The sequence below is a fragment of the Populus trichocarpa genome, chromosome 7 (assembly GCF_000002775.5).
Source record: "Populus trichocarpa isolate Nisqually-1 chromosome 7, P.trichocarpa_v4.1, whole genome shotgun sequence".
NCBI classification, from domain to species: Eukaryota; Viridiplantae; Streptophyta; class Magnoliopsida; order Malpighiales; family Salicaceae; genus Populus; species Populus trichocarpa.
Window position 1 is genome coordinate 1,315,232 of NC_037291.2, and position 18,768 is coordinate 1,333,999.

At 34.6% G+C, this 18,768-nt stretch overlaps 3 protein-coding genes across 3 annotated transcripts; 2 read left to right on the forward strand and 1 right to left on the reverse strand.

The window, feature by feature from the left end:
* Positions 1-946: 946 nt before the first annotated feature.
* On the forward strand, positions 947-4,270 carry LOC7480157 (aldehyde dehydrogenase family 3 member F1). Its single transcript, XM_002310800.4, has 10 exons — positions 947-1,250; positions 1,458-1,526; positions 1,658-1,754; positions 2,292-2,498; positions 2,609-2,733; positions 2,828-2,932; positions 3,007-3,179; positions 3,411-3,501; positions 3,573-3,722; positions 3,803-4,270. Exons 1-10 carry the CDS (start codon positions 1,062-1,064, stop codon positions 4,037-4,039), a joined length of 1,443 nt encoding a protein of 480 aa, XP_002310836.1. The 5' UTR covers positions 947-1,061; the 3' UTR covers positions 4,040-4,270.
* A 3,503-nt stretch (positions 4,271-7,773) lies between these two features.
* LOC7495519 (glutaredoxin-C3) lies at positions 7,774-9,230 on the forward strand. Its single transcript, XM_002310798.4, has 4 exons — positions 7,774-8,130; positions 8,559-8,632; positions 8,717-8,815; positions 8,944-9,230. The coding sequence occupies exons 1-4, from the start codon at positions 7,955-7,957 to the stop codon at positions 8,997-8,999; spliced, it is 405 nt and encodes a 134-aa protein (XP_002310834.1). The 5' UTR covers positions 7,774-7,954; the 3' UTR covers positions 9,000-9,230.
* A 638-nt stretch (positions 9,231-9,868) lies between these two features.
* On the reverse strand, positions 9,869-14,168 carry LOC7495518 (probable methyltransferase PMT27; the record flags this gene model as incomplete). Its single annotated transcript, XM_024605666.2, has 8 exons — positions 9,869-10,313; positions 10,411-10,605; positions 10,724-10,996; positions 11,105-11,279; positions 11,353-11,463; positions 11,579-11,849; positions 12,198-12,347; positions 12,423-14,168. Coding segments are annotated over 8 exons (3,138 nt in total), but the record flags the coding sequence as incomplete, so codon positions are not given.
* Between the last annotated feature and the right edge of the window lie 4,600 nt (positions 14,169-18,768).

Genomic DNA, 18,768 nt, shown 5'->3' on the forward strand with positions numbered 1-18,768 from the left:
TTTATTTTTATCCAATTATGTTTCTAATAGTAAATGTTGAATTGAAAGAAAAAAAAAACTAAAATAATAAGCACACGGGTAAAATAAATAGTTGTTTTTAAAATTCATTTAAAAAATTTATTTTTATTTTTTTATTAATTAGATAGCCAGTCTTTTTAATTTTTACAAATTATATTTTAATACCAAACTTTATTTTTTTATTTTTCATATTTTTTTAAGATAAAAATAAAAACTCGCTAGATTATGATATCTATCTATTTTTTTTTTTTTTTAAAAGCAGATGACCTGTTTTAGAGACTCACATGTTTAGATTTTTTCTTTTTTAATATATATTTTTTAAAATTTTTGTGATTTATTTTTTTAATAATAATTATTTTTTAATTGTACTTGACATGTTGATTTTTGATATGATCAATATGATTTTTTTTATTTTTTTATGTATATTTTATATGGATTAAATTTATTTTTAAAAATTAAAAATATTTATTTTCTTGTAATATTTTAAATATGTACAACTTTACATAATATTTTTTTATTTTATTCAATAAATTTTTTGTATTAATTTTTATTATAAATTAATTTTAATAAATAAACTTATTAAACATAACAAGGTTAATGAAACCTACTGTACTAATAAATATCTTAACCTATATCTTAATTTTTTATATTTTATTGTTATTTTTCATTATTTTTTTCTATTCAATTATACTAATTTCATAATCTAAAATACATAATAGACTTTGAATATATCTCATATTCGAATCATGGGTTTTTCATTTTTTTGCAGACAATATTTATTAAAATTTGTTTTTTTTATCGGTGTTACCTAATTTTTTTTATAGTATTATTAAGTTAATTAATATTTAACTTGATTATCATTTTTTTTAAAATTTTTTAAAAGATATAATTGTCTCCTGAATACTTTTAACTAAAAAAAATTGATCTGACTGCGGGCCAATCTATATGATACCTTACATGTCTATGAACATACCATCGGAAAATTTATAGAGGTTTTCTCAGTCTAGAGAGGCTTCATCAAAACATACAGTAGCTTGGAAGCTATGGAGGGTCTAGAGGGAACTCTGGCCGAGCTAAGAGACACATTTAAAAGTGGAAGAACTAGAAGTGTTGCATGGAGGAAAAGCCAACTTAGAGCCATGATTGAGTTTGTCCAAGATAATGAAGAGGAAATGTTCAAGGTACTTGATCAAGATTTGGGAAAGCACCCCGTCGAAGCTTACAGGGATGAGGTAATTGAGTATGTGAATAATTCTATATCTAGTCTTAACAACCCTTCTGTCGACAGGGAAAAAGATGGAGAGGGATATGATCTTGATAGTCAATATTGTTGTCTAGACAAGATCTGTATATCATCTATCCTGTTGTGAATTCTTTTGCTTGATTGTTAATTTATTTCTTTACTTAAGCAGTGATAATAAATTATTACTCCGTTGTAGGTTGGAGTAGTAGCAAAATCAGCCAAGCTTTCTTTGAGCTGTGTGGAGAAATGGATGGCTCCTAAAAAGGTACTGTGTGTATTTGGCTGGTTGAGTTTAATTTTGAGCATGGACTGATACTGCAGAAGAACTGGTGCATATATATATGCTTTTTTAATGTCTTGTTTTGTTGTTTAATGGCTGTTTTGGACTTCGTATAGGGCAATTTACCCCTGGCTTTCTTCCCTGCAAGTGCAGAAGTGATGCCCGAACCATTTGGTGTCGTCCTCATAATGGGATCTTGGAACTTCCCTATCTGTAAGAGCAATCAATTCTTTACTACATTTCTGATGTGAGATTTTTTTTCCAGTATGAGTGAAACGAAGAGTTAAGAAGTCACTTGGTCCCAAAGAATAATTAGAAACCATCACAATACCTCAGGCACCCACCAAGTTGTATCTTCAAGCTCTTGAATTGAACCCATCAAGTCGTTTCTTCATACAAGTTAATTATAGTCCATAAGTAAAGAGGGGATTATTTCTTTACAATTGCTCGACAAACTCGTTAGAATCTGTTCTGTCATTGCCTGCTTATGGAATTCAGCAAAACCAAAGATCAGGGGCATTGTACTTCCAGAGAAAAATAATGGTTCATTGGTATTTGGTAAGAAAACTGAAAAGTGTTAAAAAGGTTATGATATATCTGTCTCAAAATTGAGTTGGTGTATGATGAATTATCAACAAGAAATTATCAGCCTTTAGATTAGGAATAATCAGAAGGCCTACTGTATTTATAAACTTTACTGGTGTTGGATACTGCAATATTGCATTCACCCAATAATCTTTTTGAATGCAGCATTGACATTGGATCCATTAATAGGAGCAATATCTGCAGGAAACGTTGTGGTTTTAAAACCTTCTGAGCTATCACCAGCATGTTCTTCTTTTCTTGCTGAGGCTATCCCTAAATACCTGGATCCCAAATCCATTAAGGTCATTGAGGGCGGAATAGATGTTTGCGAACAACTTCTACAGCAGAATTGGGACAAGATATTCTTCACTGGTACCACCTCCTTTCTTTCCAATTGCATATTGAAAATCTGCTGTTGCCTTAAAAAATAGTTTGCATTATGTTAGTTTTGTTGACCATGCTTATTTCTAATGTATCTTCAGGTAGTCAGCGTGTGGGACGCATCGTAATGACTGCGGCTGCACAGCATTTAACACCAGTTACACTTGAGCTGGGAGGAAAAAGTCCTGCCATCTTGGACAGCAGCTCCAATCCCACCAATATGAAGGTTACGAAGTGGTTACTAGAATCTAAATGATCCAAGGGATTACTATAATGTTTGAGAATACTATCTGACTAACTTTGAGCATGTTGGACTGAAGGTAATAGCCAAAAGAATAGTAGCAGCGAAATGGGGGTCGTGCAGTGGGCAAGCATGTATTGCCATTGACTATATGCTTGTAGAAGAGAAATTCGCTTCTTATCTGGTAATGTAAAATTTCTGCATAAGTCTTTTGGTCTTGTTGCTCGATTTTTATATCCGCATGTTGGCCTGTTTTAGATAGACTTGCTAGAGAAAACAATCAAGCAATTCTTTGGTGAAAATCCAAGAGAATCAAAGAGCTTATGCAAAATTCTAAACAAGAACAACTTCATGAGGTTGCTTGACCTTCTTAAAGACCCTCTTATTAGAGCTTCTGTTGTTTACGGTGGTTCTGTAGATGAAGAAACAATGTGAGTTTTCCGTCTTTCCTCTTTACTTTGAGTATCCTGAAATGATTTGCTCCTCTAACACTATGATTTTAGGTGCCTCTATCAGTGGAAAGTTATAGAATTGATGAACTTTGTGTATGTCTTTTTGACCATTCCAAGTCACTAAGTCACTTGTTGAGAGACACAAGTTCAGCTGAAAATTCAAACAATACTGAAAGCAGCTCTTATCAATCTTCATCCATAATCTTGTAGGTACATTGAGCCCACAATCTTGCTAAATCCTCCCCTCGATTCTCAGATCATGACAGAAGAAATCTTTGGCCCCTTGCTTCCAATTATCACAGTGAGGATTACTCCTGTCTTTCTCATTACAAAATTCTGATTCTTATCTAAAATATGCTACTACTTGTACAGCTGAATAATATTCATGATAGCATTGAGTTCATAAGCTCCAGGCCAAAACCTCTTGCCATTTATGCCTTCACTAGGGATGAAACATTCAAGAAACAAATTCTATCAAAAACATCCTCCGGAAGTGTGACTTTCAACGACACCCTGCTTCAAGTACGATCCCATCTCTTCCATTTGCTTGCTTCAATATTGTTAGAACTCGGAGTGCATTACGTTTCATGTTAAACTTGCAGTTTGTATGTGATTCTCTACCATTTGGAGGTGTTGGTCAAAGTGGCTTCGGAAGATACCACGGGAAGTACTCTTTCGATACTTTCAGTCATGAAAAAGCAATCTTGCAAAGACGTTTCTTCCCTGAGCTTGAGCCCAGGTATCCACCATGGAATAACTTAAAGTTTCAATTCATCAAATTGCTCTACGCCTTCAACTACATTGGATTATTATTGCTGCTTCTGGGATTGAAGAAGTAGCAAATGAAACAAGCATTCAAGTTTGGAGGAAGGCAGCACTTCTTTGATGAACTTAATTATGTTTGCTTCACTTTATTACATAAAAACACGATTAGTAATCCTGTATTAGTATCCTTCTAGCATGCTTCTCATCAATTATACCTCCTGTATTAGGCTGAGGACCGCCAACTGTTACTGTTACTGTTGCTTGGAGGTTTAATTTTATTTTATCAAATAAAGATTTTAAATCTATCTTCTATTCATGAAAAGAACCATTAGTGGGCAAAAAAACCTCAATGGGCTGGCTAGCTTTAATTTCTTTTCTTTGTTTCTTTTCTTCTTCTTTTGTTTTCAGATCAATTATATACCGATAAAGTTGGGATTAGAAAATTAGTATTTCCTTAGGTTTACTTAGTATTTCAAGATTAGTAACAGTAAGCACATGCTTCATTTCTATTGATGTTTGACCCATGCCATTGAAGTTCCTGAAGGATGCCCCAATGATTAAAATTGAAAAGTTTCGTGAGTTCTATCTTGATTTTGCCCACGTTGCAGGGTCAAATTAGGTTTTTCATCGAGTAACACTGAATGAACTCATCAACTCTCTCCTTTCTTTTTTATTAATTATAAAACCAAGCACAAACAGGACCAAGATTCATCGATATCGATTCTCGAATTAATTTGAATTAATCTTTCATACTAGTTTGGATTTCATAACTATAAAGAAGGCTGGAATGCTAACAGATGTCTATTATTGAATTCACCCGACTTGATAGTATTCATTTTATTTTAGGAACATAACATCCAGTGCTAAAGTCGGACTATGTACTGTACTTTATTTGTTGGGTTTACTTTATTTGTTGGGTTATGAACGGGTATTTTTTAGAGGTTTTTATTGTATCAATTTATTTTTGTGTAATTTCTATTAAAGACAGAGACTCGAGGGTGGTTCCGAGACGGTCGATTTCAAAACAGACTCTCCATTCATTATTATTAGACAGAGAAGATCGAAGGGTCAGCCATATTTCTTAAGTTTCAGAAGTCCAAAACATGAAAGTTTTTATGGCATTCAAGGACATGAAGGTAGCAGCAACAGATTAGTGATCAAAACTAGAACAAAACTATACGGATCCGTCATCATGAAGCTTAATAGTGTTCTCAGACCCCTAGGAGAACTCTCAAACATACACAAAAACATCCAAAATTATACAATAATCCTTAACAAATCAATTTCATATTATATAATCAAAGTTAAAAATAAGAGCATAGCATCAGCAGATGCTAAAAAAAAAAACAGGCTAACAGTTGCTGGCTAGTAAAGTTACACAGTTGACAGATTACACAAAATTTATAATCAGATAAAGCATCATTTAGAATTCTAGTTTTACACAGAGATATCTCTAGTACCATGAATTTAGTTATCTTGGGCCTTCCAAACACAGTAGATACACGAGTATCAAGGAGATACATGAATATCAAGCAAGTCCCAACAGCACAGCAAGAAAATCTGCAGAAACCGAATGGCCCTATGGGGCACAGTTTCTGTCAGCCACCAACCTATTGATCATGGTAGGACCTAGAACTTGCCGTCACATCTTTCTAGTGAAAGCACAGGAAAATGAAAGGCACGTTAGCGTCCTCATTAGCCAATTTAATTCACCCCTCGAGGAAATCATCAAGAATCAGAAACATACAAATTGATGTAAACAACATTAATGCTCAAAATGGAGATGACACTAAAATAGGTTCATGACCTAGAGAATCCACATGTCCAAACAACCCTTTACAAAAACCAATCAAATCACGAGGACCCAGCAATCAATAACTGGACCAGTTCTACTGGTTCCAGCCAAACCAGAACACACATGCCTTGTTAATACTATGTCGCCACTTGAAATATTTCAGGCTACAATCGATCCCATCAGCACAAATTATTATAACTTAAAGAAACAGACCATAACAAAAAAATTCCCACCGATATATATTGGATTAAGTACTTGTTTGGAAACTTGTGCATGGTTGAGGTATAATTTATATTTCTAAACTAAAAATATTTTTAATCTTATAACGTGGATTGCACTGCAGTTATGTAGTTTTTGAACTGTTTAATTTTATAATAATATTTATTTTTTAATGTGATTTTTACTTGAAAATATATTTATATTTTTGAAAGTTATTTTTTTGATTTTTGTCAAAATAATTTAATAAAATTAATTTTTTTAAATTATTGCAAAAACATTTTAAAAGGCAAAAAGAAACTTATCCTTAGAGATGGTTTGGTAACCCGTGTTTTTTAAAAAGTTAATTTTGTTTTTTGTGAAAATTAATTTTTTTTAAAAAAACTTTTTAATACATTAATTTCAAAAATAATTTTTAAAAATAAAAAAATAATATTTTAATATAAAAAATACTTTAAAAACAACTACATACAACCTAAACAAAATCTTAATCAAACAAGCAGACCTTAAATGGGTGGTTTTGACTTTCTACTCACGCAGACCAGACAAATAAATAGAAGGGTGTAGTCGTCTTAAGAATAATCAACCAATAAATAGCTGCCACATATAAAGTCAAAAAGTCAATCCCAACTTTCACCGGGCCAAATTCCTCCAACGCCCGCCGCCCGCTGACATAGATTCTCCCTTACCAAACTTAAAGATCGTAAATGGAAGCGACCCTCCATAATCATTTTCTTTCTCGAATCTTCTCTTACACGTTACCAAAACCCAAAAACCCACCAAATGACCCGACCCATTTTATCTTCGCCATGAAAAACCCATTTAAGCCAATATTTATATCACCAAAAACAATCACCTTCAATTCAAGATCTCAAGATCCCAAATCCTGTCACGTTACTGCCAATTTTGTAATGGCAACGGAAAATAAAAATCAACAGATTGAATCAACGGTGATGAGTAAACAAGGAGAGGAAGAATCGAAGAAGAAGACGGCTCCCCCGCCGCCGCCGCCCCCCGAGAAGCCGGAGCCAGGAGATTGTTGTGGGAGTGGATGTGTTCGATGTGTCTGGGATGTGTATTATGAGGAGCTTGAGGAATATGACAAGCTTTATAAATCTGATTCTTCAAAATCTTAGCCCGCCCCTCGTGATGTGATGATGAACTGTATTCTTTCAGATTTGTTTTTCTGGGTTACAGATTCAAATTAATTAGGTGGTGTTCTTGATTTTTATTTTTATGAATATGCGGTCCTTGATTGTAATTCGACTATACCAGGCAACAATAGAAATTCCTGAATCAGGATTATTTTTTTATGGTAATTATCGATTTTCTTTATTTTGATTAATGAGATCTAATTTCATTGAAATGAAAAACGATTTAGCGTTGTTATAAATTATAACCTGATTCAATTTAATTAACAAGTTAATTTTGGTTATGAATATTTTTAAAAATATTAAAATAAAAACATGTTTGATAAAATAACATCTAATTTAAATTATGTTTTAATTTAATTGATCATAGTTTTTATTACAATATTTTTAATTAAAAAAACTTGAAATAAAAATTCTGAGTAGAAAAAATTCTCTTTAATTTCTACAACTAAAAGTTGTCCACAAAGTAATAAAAAATAATATTATTTTAAGATTTTTAAAATAAGTTAAAATAATATTTTTTTTTTAAAATTAAAATAAATAAATAAATTATATTTTGACCGGTTAACTTGTCGGATAATCTAAAATTGACTTCTACGTGGTTTTTTAAACTCTGTTAAAGCCAGGCTTCGAATGGATTAAACCCATTAATCTATCGGATAAATTGAAAAATCGATGAAATCTGGGGGTTAATTGAAACATACGAAACTATTTGGATAAAACCGAGATAACAGGGGAAAATTAAACTATACCCATAAAAAACATTACTTGCGTACGAGGAAAAGCAGTTACTGAGCAATTATTTGTTGTTGCTAAAAGAAGCGAAGATGAAGAGAATCCAGTGTAGTATAGCTCTTAATCGGACAACAATTGGGTTATTATTGTTGTTGGTCGCGTTAGCAAATGAATTGAAAGTAACCGAAGCATCGAATTCAGCTTCAGCTTTTGTTCAAAACGTTATCTACTCCAACAAGATCGTCATCTTCTCCAAATCTTACTGCCCGTAAATTCTATAATTCTCTCTCTTAATTTCTGTTTTATGGGATTTTTTTTCATGAATATTAATTTGTGTTATTAGTATTAATTTATGGCTTGGACGTGGATGATTTTGTTCTTTTAGTTCTCCTTTTATGATTGATTTGTGTTTCCTTTTTAGATTAAAAAAGTGGGTCTTGGTTAGAATTTTGGAAAGTAGTTTTTGATATTGGAATTTGGTTAGTAAATTATTGAATTGGGATATGAATTTAATTTTCATGGAAAGTTCTTTGAATTATATGAATTTCTGGGAATTCTGGTTTACAGCCAATCGTCTATGTTTTATGAATTCCGGGAATTAATTTTAATACACAGCTAACTGTGCAGTGCAAAAACTGAATCTCACTTGAGCATTTTGGGAGGAAGAATTGTGATTTGTTTTCTTTTTGTTGATAGGTATTGTTTGCGTGCCAAGCGTGTGTTCAGTGAACTGTATGAGAAACCTTTTGCCGTGGAGCTTGATCTTCGAGGTATCTCTATTTAGCTACAGATTCATGTAGCATGGGTACCGGGAAAAATGGTTTAAATTGGCAGTGTTTCTATGAATTTTGCAGATGATGGAGGTGAAATTCAGGATTATCTGCTTGATTTAGTTGGCAAGCGCACTGTCCCTCAAATATTTGTGAATGGCAAGCATATTGGTGGATCTGATGGTTAGCTGCTCTGTTCCTTGCCCTCTTTCTTCTATTTAAAATTTTCCTTCTTTGAGGGATGTAATAGTTTTCAGGCTTGTTTCTCTTCATTTTACTAATGCTATTTGATCGTTAATTTCGATATTTAGATCTCAGAGCTGCCGTCGAGAGTGGTGAACTGCAGAAACTTCTAGGCACGGAGTAGTGGAAATACTGGAATCTGATTAGAAGCTGCATCTGGTATTGAAGTCCAATGGAGCTTGAAGTATTTATCATAACTTGATAAGGTTCTGTTTTTGTAGAGCCATGTTAACAACACATGGTGTTGATATAGGGTTGATTTTGTCCTTTGTTTTGAAATTGTGAGTTGAAGTTAAAGAATATATCATAGCATTTAAACCTTTGTTAAATGAAGTAAAAGACATTTTTCTTGTAATTTTCTCAAATTCACTAGAGTTGTTCATGCACTTACTGATGTTGAATGACTCTGTGGTCATTCTGTAATGGATACTCTGGCTCTGCATTGCAAGAGTTTTTCTATCGCTAGACTTTTCCTATGTGTGAGGGAAGGTGCATTGGCAATGAAGAAGGTTTAGTGATAGTTTTTGTTTTGAATCATTAACAGATTTCCTATCAAAACAATATAGTGATTAAACTTGATGGAAAAACTGTGTTACCATAATTGGCTGGATTACGGTGAACTCTAGTAGTTAACGGTACCTATTATGCATACGCAATCCCTGGTAGTCAGTCTGTTTATCTGTAAGCTACGCAAGTTTCATAATGATCTGCAAAGTGATGAAGGGGGGGCATTAGTGTTGGTGAACATGTGAGTGAGGTTCCATATTCATTGATGCAGCTAGTGGCCAAGTTAGTGATGAAGGGGGGCCATTACTGTTTGTGACCTTGTGAGTGAGGTTCCATATTCATGGATGCAGCTATGTGGCGAAGTTATTGATTCTCTGGTCCCGGCTAGTGTGTTTTCTTGTCTACTTCCTTGTGTTTGTATTGTATGAATTTTTTTATGGGATAATCTTTTCAGGAGCTCCATCATGCATGTTACGAGTGACCATCTTTCTGGTGCAAAATTTCGCCTGTTGGCCTATTATAATTCTACGCAGAGATTCTTGTACTGTAAGTTTTACAAGACAACAACAAATACATTTACCTAGCTGTATTTTAGAAGAAGACTTTACATTCCAAAGAAAGCAAAGTGCTACAGTAAGTTGCAATTTGCAGGTCAATGAACTGTTCAGAAGGGGCAGCACACGATTATGAGCCAGATGTCGTATCTCTTCGTGATCAGGTGAAAGCTGCATATGTCTGTGGTCGCCATTCACCTTTTTGTGCGCTGAGTAAACCTTCTTGGTCCTTGGAGAAGATTAGATGAACCTCCCAATGCAGAGACTTCAACAAGTTCTCCACTTCCTCAATTGCACTTGACTCATCACGAACAATCAGTTTACCTCCAGGTCTTGCGATTCTATCAACTTCTGCCAATACAGGAGCAAGCTGGCACCTGTAAAATCCACACCACAATTTGGTCATCAAGCTCCCCAGATGGACAAAATGAATTACAAATGGAAAATGAGAAGTATTGATCCAATCATATTTACCTTTTTTTCAGCTTTGAGAAGAGATGATCAGCATGTAGGAGGTCGTAAGTTCGAGGGTATGTGCTGAAGGATTCGCACCAATCATGGTATATCCCAAAAAGACCTCTCTCATAAATTATCGGTAGTGTATCTGGAGAGTCTGTGTTCACTACATTGAACACCCAGACCTTAAGATCCTTGAGAGCTGCTGCAAACCTGGATGCATAAAAAACGAGTTTTGCATCAGAATCATGTGAAGAGGATACGTTTAAACAGGACAATACCGTCTTGCAATTAGCATTAGAAAACAACAACAGTTGATAAGCATCATTACCCCCCATAAACGGCTCTCATATCCATTATATTCCTGACGTTGGACCAGCTGATACCCAATCCCTTCATGTATGAGTTGCTGACGACATGTTTCCAATGTTCATAATCTGCTTCAAAATCTTGAGGAGCTGGCTTACCATAGATCCCCATCTGAGAGCTCTTTAGCCAGTAAGGAGGTATTTGTAGTCTTTCAGGCCAATCCTCTGGCCATTTACCCCCTCTCTGAGATTTAGAACGAGGTACCCGGTGCATGCATGCCTGCAGAGGCACATACCTGAAAATGCAATGCCAGAATGACCATTAATAAATAGTCCAGTTAGCTATTGATCAACCCATTTCCAATTGTTAAGAGTCATTAGGAGTGCCTGAGAAACTGACTGACCAGGCAGCATTTGCATCGTCATCATTATCACACATTGGAGGGCTGTTCTTGATTCTTTGATCATAGCAATTATTTGTGGTAGGTTTTCTGTAGATGGCAGCACCGATACCGTTAAGTTTATCTTTCTTGATAGTCACAAGCTCCCAACACATAGATACCGTCAACGCAGACATAGCTAGCAAAATAACAAGAGGTCAGCTGGATATAAGATCATAGATTGTTCAAATAATCAGTTCTTGGTATCCAACCTTGCCATATCTCCACATCTTCCTGAAGCTTTTGGTAAACAGGAGTTGCTGACCAGACAAAATAACCTCCAGGCCGGAGAAGGCGATTCAATTCTAAAAGTAGCTTGCCACCTGAACAAGCACCTAATCTTCTTTAGCAAAAGCAAATTACAACAAATATTATGTTTCTTCTATTGGATTCATAATCTATATTGTACTCAGACTGGAGATATGAAAAGGTTGTGACCTTCTGCATGCCAAGGGACTCGACAACGCGCACAGTGGATGAGATCAAAGACCCTACTAGGGAACGGGAGACGCTGGGAACCCATGACAGCAGATATTGCAGGTATTCCTCTTTCAAGGGCAAATTGGACTTGAGCTTCATGTTCATCTTTGGGTGCAAAAGACATTGTAAGAACATCCCTTTCAAAATTATAACCACCAAAGCTTGCAACTCCACACCCAACATCCAGTATCACTCTAGTGTGCTTTCCCCATTTAATTTTGGGCACAGCCTGCACCCATTAACAATGAATCAATATGGGAATTCATGCGCATAAAGCATGCAATACGGATGACAAGTATCCACTTGATGAGGATATTTTCCAGAGCTAAGAACTGCTTGAGCACGAACGCATGCATCTCTTCAATGGTGAGATTAGGGTGCTTTATCTATTTATTCATGGCTGGGTGGCATTTCTGTGCGATTTTCACGTGTCAAGACTGAGTCTATCTTTCTAATATTTACCCAAACTCAAACTGTTTGGAGCGTCGCCTCAAGGGCACTATTCACGCATTGCGTTGAAATGTCCCTTGAGGACACATTGCATCATGCAAGATATTAAATTGTGGGATTAGTTTACCTGTTGAACAAAATCAATATAGTGAAGAGCTCCATGTATGAACTGAGTTCCACCACCAGGGAAGGTCAAGAACTCACCAGTAACCTTAACCCAATTTTGATGACCTTTGACCTCTGCCAATTTTGGATGAGGTACATTGTGATACCATATCTGCAAGACCACACTAAACAAAGTTACAACCCCACAAAATCACCCTAATCTAACCATCAAGATTCAATGATATACCTTGTCTCTACTTTGAGGCCATGTGATGGGTCTTTTGTAACCTTGAGGAAGTGGAACCAAACAAGTGGGTCCAAGCTCAGGACAATGCCTCTCTCTATGTTCAAAGTGTCCGGTTGTATGTAGTTGTCTTAAGGCCTTTTCATTATCTAAACAAGGTATATAATCAGGACCTGCAGTGACATTACAGAGCTGCCAAGTGTACCCATACATGCTGTCATTACCGTCTGATTCCTCCTTCCTTCTCTCCTTTTGATTCTCTGACTCTGCTGCTTGAGTTGACCATGACTCCTTTGATTCTTTTGGTATTCCTGGGTTCCCGCCACCTGGAAATGCTGACTCGCCCGAGCTTGATTCCTGCTTGGTTTCTTGGTTTGTGTTGCTATCCACCTGAGATTCTTGTTCGGTTTCTTGATCATGTGTTTGTTGATGCTGTTGCTGCTGCTGCTGCTGTTGTATTCTTTGTTTTTGATCTTCTTCAGATACCTCATTTTGGGATTCTTGAGAAGAATCATGAACCTCAGTATCCTCTTGTCTTTGCTCTTGTTGTTGCTCATCATAAGTTTTCTCATTTTGATCAGATTCTTGATTGCTTTCATTGATTACAGTACTATCTTGTTGTTGTTGGTCTTCAAATGGTTTTTCATTTTGATTCGATTCTTGATTGTTTTCATTGAGTCCAGAACCTTGTTGTTGCTCGTCTTCTTTCGATTCTTGGTTCTGAGAATCCTGTAAATCCTTACTACTATCTTCAACATCTTGTTTTTGTTGTTGCTGCTGCTGCTGTTGTATTCTTTGTTTTTTATCTTCTTCAGATACCTCTTTTTGGGATTCTTGAGAAGAATTCTGACCTCCAGTATCTTCTATTCTTTGCTCTTGTTGTTGCTCTTCATATGTTTTCTCATTGTGATCAGATTCTTGATTGTTTTCATCGAGTCCAGAACCTTGTTGTTGGTCTTCTTTTGATTCTTGGTTCTGAGAATCCTGTAAATCCTTACTACTGTTTTCGACATCTTCTTGTTGCTGTTGCTGTTGCTGTTGTGCTTGATCTTGTTCTTCATTCTTATTTATAGAATCATGTGAATTACTATCATCAGTTTCAGATACTGTACTTTGCTCTTGTTCTTGATTGTCATTCGTTTTTTCTTCTTGGCTGGCATTTGTTTCTTGTTCTTGATTGACACTTGCTTCCTGGCTACCTTCAGATTGAGAACTTTCTTGGCTGGTTTGATCAGCTTGTCGATTTTGAGTGTGTGAACTTTCTTCAGATATCTGATTCTGTCTTTCCTCCTGTTTCTGCTGCTCCTCACCAGATCCTTCTCCCTTTAAATCCTGTGATGAGCTCTCTTGATCAGCCTTACTATCACCACCATCCGTTTCCTGTTTCCCGTAGTTACTTTCTTCTTTATTGTCACTGTCATCATTGCTTTTAAGCTCGTCGGATTTGATAGCATCATCGGGAAGATCTCCTGGATTGTCTTCATAAACATGGGTGTCCTTTTTGCTCCTGGATTCAGTGTGTTCTACCTCATTGGAGATTGAAACATCCGCGTCGGCGGCAATGTCAGTGGTGGTGGTAATGACTGGTTTGGCGACGTGAGTTGTGGTTTGTGGAGTAACCTGTGGGTTTGAAGTTAGCATCCAAACACCTATAGCACACAATGCTATGAAGGCTATGGTGGTTAGTGTTGATGTGTATGATCTAGAGGAAGAATTACGCTTGCTACTTCGAAGCCTAGCCATTTCTATTTAGGTTTCGAGCTATGTTTGTCAGAAAATATGAAAGAAATAAGATAGCGTAGAATGGGATGTAACAGTGTAAAGCAAAGGAGTGTTTTCAGCTATGCTTGTGGAGAAACATGAGAGAAACATTCCAAGGTAGAATGCCTCAAAGATCCAAAAGAGTCGGAGACGGAATTTGTTATCTTGTTTTTGTAGTGTGTGTGAAGAAGTGGCAAAGCAAGGGATGAGAATCATGATGTTTTGGGCTGTATTTCAGAGGGATTCTATTTAATTGGCTCACCTTCGATCGTGGGTAGGATTGAATTTTTTTATCATGAAAAAAATATTTAAGTATTTTCAACTTGTTTTTTAATAAAAAAAATTAATTATGAACTCAAAATATAATATAAATTGAATGATATTTTTAAAAAAATATTAATACAACAACATATTAGATATCATTTTTTATAATATTGAGACAACCAAATATTAGATTGACCCGGGTTAATATCAAATTTGCGGGACATATTGGATCAACATATTAGACAACAACATTTGTCTATCCTATTAAATTCATGATCAGAGTCATGAGACCAGAACAATTTTTTTAAAAAAAATAATTATATGATGCTCCATTTCTAACAAATCCAGTGTTAAAGATTGAAATTGAGAAAAAAACTAAATCCATGAGACTAGGATAATTCCACAAAAAACAAATTGAAAATAATTACAAAACTCAAATCCCAAATATTCTAATATTGAAGGATGAAATTGAGAAAAAGCAAAAAAAAAATTAAGTTATCGGAGGGTGAAATTGAAAAAAACTACTTTAGTTTAATCGATTATTACGAAAAGTCTATTCGCCATAAGGACCTTAAGCCCAAGGAAAGTGCGGAGTTTCAGATCAGGAAACCTACAAGCTGACGATACGAGAAACCAAAAGCCTTCGTTCATCAAAAGATGAAGAATGTGTTCAAGGTGAAGGCTCTAGAAGAAATACGGTTTTAGACCAGTTTCCAGAGACCGAACCCCTAAGCTTTTTCGACCAAAGCTGAGGCTGTATCCAATTAAAAATGAACCAAAAAATGAACATAGTCAACTCGGACTAACTTACCAAACATGTGACTTTGGTCATGAGATCATGATAACTCCGTTAAAAAAAAATATAAAGCACAATTAAAAATATATTCAATTAAAAAAGTACCAAAAAATAAATAAAGTCAACTTAGGTCAACCTGCTAAACTCGTAACTCGGGTTATGAGATCGGGATAACCTATAGAAAGAAGAAATTTTTTTATATATAAAATTCAATTTTCAACCAACTCAATGTCGAAGGATAAAAACAAAAAAAAATTAACTCGAGTCAACCAGAATTAATATGCTAAACTCGTGACCTGGTTAATGAGATCAAAAAACAAAAAACAATTATGAAGCCTTATTTTCAACATATTTAATGTTGAACATTGAAATAAAAAAAAAAATTAAAACCATGAAACTGATATATAACTCAATAGAAAGAAAATAAAATAAAAAAACTTATGAAGCACAATTTCCAAAACAATCTAATATTAAATTAAAAAAAATGTTTAATAAATAAATTAAAAAAATACAAAATATTATTCTAATAAATAGTATTTTATGGATAAATGTTGAACCTTAATTATTAATCATGTAAGCTTAGCTTCCTTGCAAGAACCTTGGGGGAGAACTTTTGATAAATTGGGGCAAATGGGACATGAGAGAGTGAACAAAAAAGAAGCCGAAGTATGTACAATCTGAATTCTATGGGCCATGTGTGAGATTGAATTGAACCCAGCACAGTACCTTACCCTAACTTTGGGCTAAATTGAACAATTATAGGTTTTGAATCCTTGTTCATCACAAAAAAAATATATATATATATATTGAAGGTTGAAACATTTATGGTGTTGGTGTTAAGCATTCTTCGTACCTAAATTTGGGCAGCAGAATATCAACATCGGCAGGGCCTGGTGAGTTTCTGCTGGACAAATTGAAGACACGTTTCAAACTTATATACCAAGGCCCAGCATGGATTTTGACGAAGTTGTTGAAAACTTCGCAAGAATTATGGCCTTCCCAAAACTAATGGGCTAAGAAGGTGTAAAAAGGTTGGGTCTAGACAACTGAAAAACTTACAAAAATAAGTTTTCAATGAACCTCACTTTGGATTTATATGATTATGTTTATAATGTTTTTGTGTTTTAAAAATATTTTTTAAAAATTTAAATTTTTTTATTTAAAATAAATAATTTTTGATGTTTTCAGATCATTTTGATATGTTGATGTTAAAAATAATTTTTAAAAAATAAAAAATATATATTTTGATGCATTTCTGAACGAAAAGTACTTTGAAAAGCAACCATTATCATACTTTCAAACATCCTCATAAGGGATAGGAAGGCCAATTTTTATTTATTTTTTTCCAACAATGTTGGACTACTTGGAGATAACAAAATTTATCTAGGTTTTGGGTTTTGTAGAATGTGTATTATTGATGAAAATAATATGACTAATATTTAGAGTAAACATTAATGCGTATATATTTTATTTTCATAATTGATGGCAAATAGACTGGTTTTTTGACTTATATTAGTATTTCCAAGTTGGATTTAGATGTATAAGTTTTGTTTAAGGGTATTGTTTAGTGGATTTGATGGCATTATTTGTCCTGTGGATCCAAGATTATAAGCCTTTTCCAATGAGGATTTTCTTGTTTAATCTTCTTATATACACTCATGACTCGATTGAATAGGGTTTTTTTTTTTTTTTTTTTAAAAAAAGAGAACCCAGATTTCACCTCCCATCAGATCTGAATCTTGGGCACCTTGCCCTACCTCTACCGAGTTTTGACATGTCGGAAGTTTAGGGGTCCGGTGGAATTGAGACAACATTATATTGTCTTAGCTTTTATAATGCCCTTCTGTCTGTTGTTCTCGAAACCTAGAACCAGATCCTGGGAAGAATATGTTCGATCGATATTTATATAACCTTTTCGGGTTAGATTAAATTGATGAAAGGAAATGGAATCCTCGTGGCATCAACTTTTGGGCACAGAACATTATTCTAAGAAGATGCTCGAGATTGTAATCCATGCCTTAATGCATATTTCAGCGCAATGCCTGCCATGATCTCTCTTCTATCAGTACTTTAACCAATCAATTTACTAATAATCTCCAGCCTCTTGATGTCCGATTGATCTCGGATTGGATCCATGGGAGGACAAGCAGTGAGAATCTCGAATATCTCTACAAGCTCTAATTGTCGTGCTAGGACATGCTAGCCATTGAAATGTAATACATATTGTAATATTAATTTATGCTATCAATGGCCTAAAATATTTATTAAGTTATTACTGGTTCAACTAATAGTATTTATTTGAAAATTGGAATCATCCCATGTAAGAGTTGCTAAATTAGCATCTTAAATTAATTATTTAATTGCCAGTTAAAACAGAAGGCTATGACAAGGTTCATGGATTTGGGATGTTACCATGGAATCATTACAATGATTAAAACTTGTTATTTTTTTCTATAAAATTAATTATTTAATTGGGAAAATTATTTGATATGGTACCGGCTGTGTTTTGGGTTTAAAATCATAAAAATATTTACAAAAAAAACCAAAAACATCTTTTGATAGAAATAATTTATATCAAAAGCATGTTTAATAACAAATAACTAGGTCTGTTTTTTTAAAGTATAATCTTGAAAATAAAAGGAAAAGAAAAGAAAAGGAATGGAGACAGTATAAACTAAAATCAATATATTAAATTTAAAAGCTTTTTACTATAAATTGAAGAGAAATTTCCAGATTTAGAATTAACTTGGGATTTTCATTGCATAGAATTACATGCACGAAATCTGGACCTATATGCCAAAATATATATAATATATGACAACCAAAAGTATTATAGACATGCATAGAGCAGAAAAGTCGAGCAAGATACTGCTGCTTTTATGTAGTGTGCCAAAAAGCCAACAAAACTCACGCTAGCAACCTTCCTGCTCAAACCGGCCACCATTTGCTGGAACAAGATCTTGCACTGATCAACAAGAATGAATCAGCCTTTACTTCCATTGTTCTTTAGTGGATTAAAGGTCTATAAATGCATCTAAGCTGCCTATATAAAGGGATCTGTCTCCTGCTTTCTCACTAGGAAAATAGGGCTCTGTTAATAATTTAACAGCATGTTGCGCTGCAAAAGCAAAACAAGCAAAAGGAAAGCAATCTTTTAATTGAAGAAGCTGGGAATTTTGCTTATTGGATGTTCGGGACCACCAATTATATGTCTGCATGCCCATGAATACAACTTGCATTATGGGGCTCTAGTCCTACAAATCTAGTCTCGCCCTCTCTACTAACTCAAATTGCCATAAACCCTATGGTGCTGCCCTAAAATACCATAACAAACCCTAGCACCCTATGTATGGCTTTGGCCACGCCATGGCTTTGAAAGAAATCCCTTTGACGTGTTTCATCATTGCTTTCTACCCCAGCTCACTCGGTAGATTGAGGCTATATATCTTTTTCGCCTTTCAAGATACTTCCAACTAAGAAACAGCCAAGGGCCATAAATAATGACCCAATCACGCTTTCTTGTTCCTA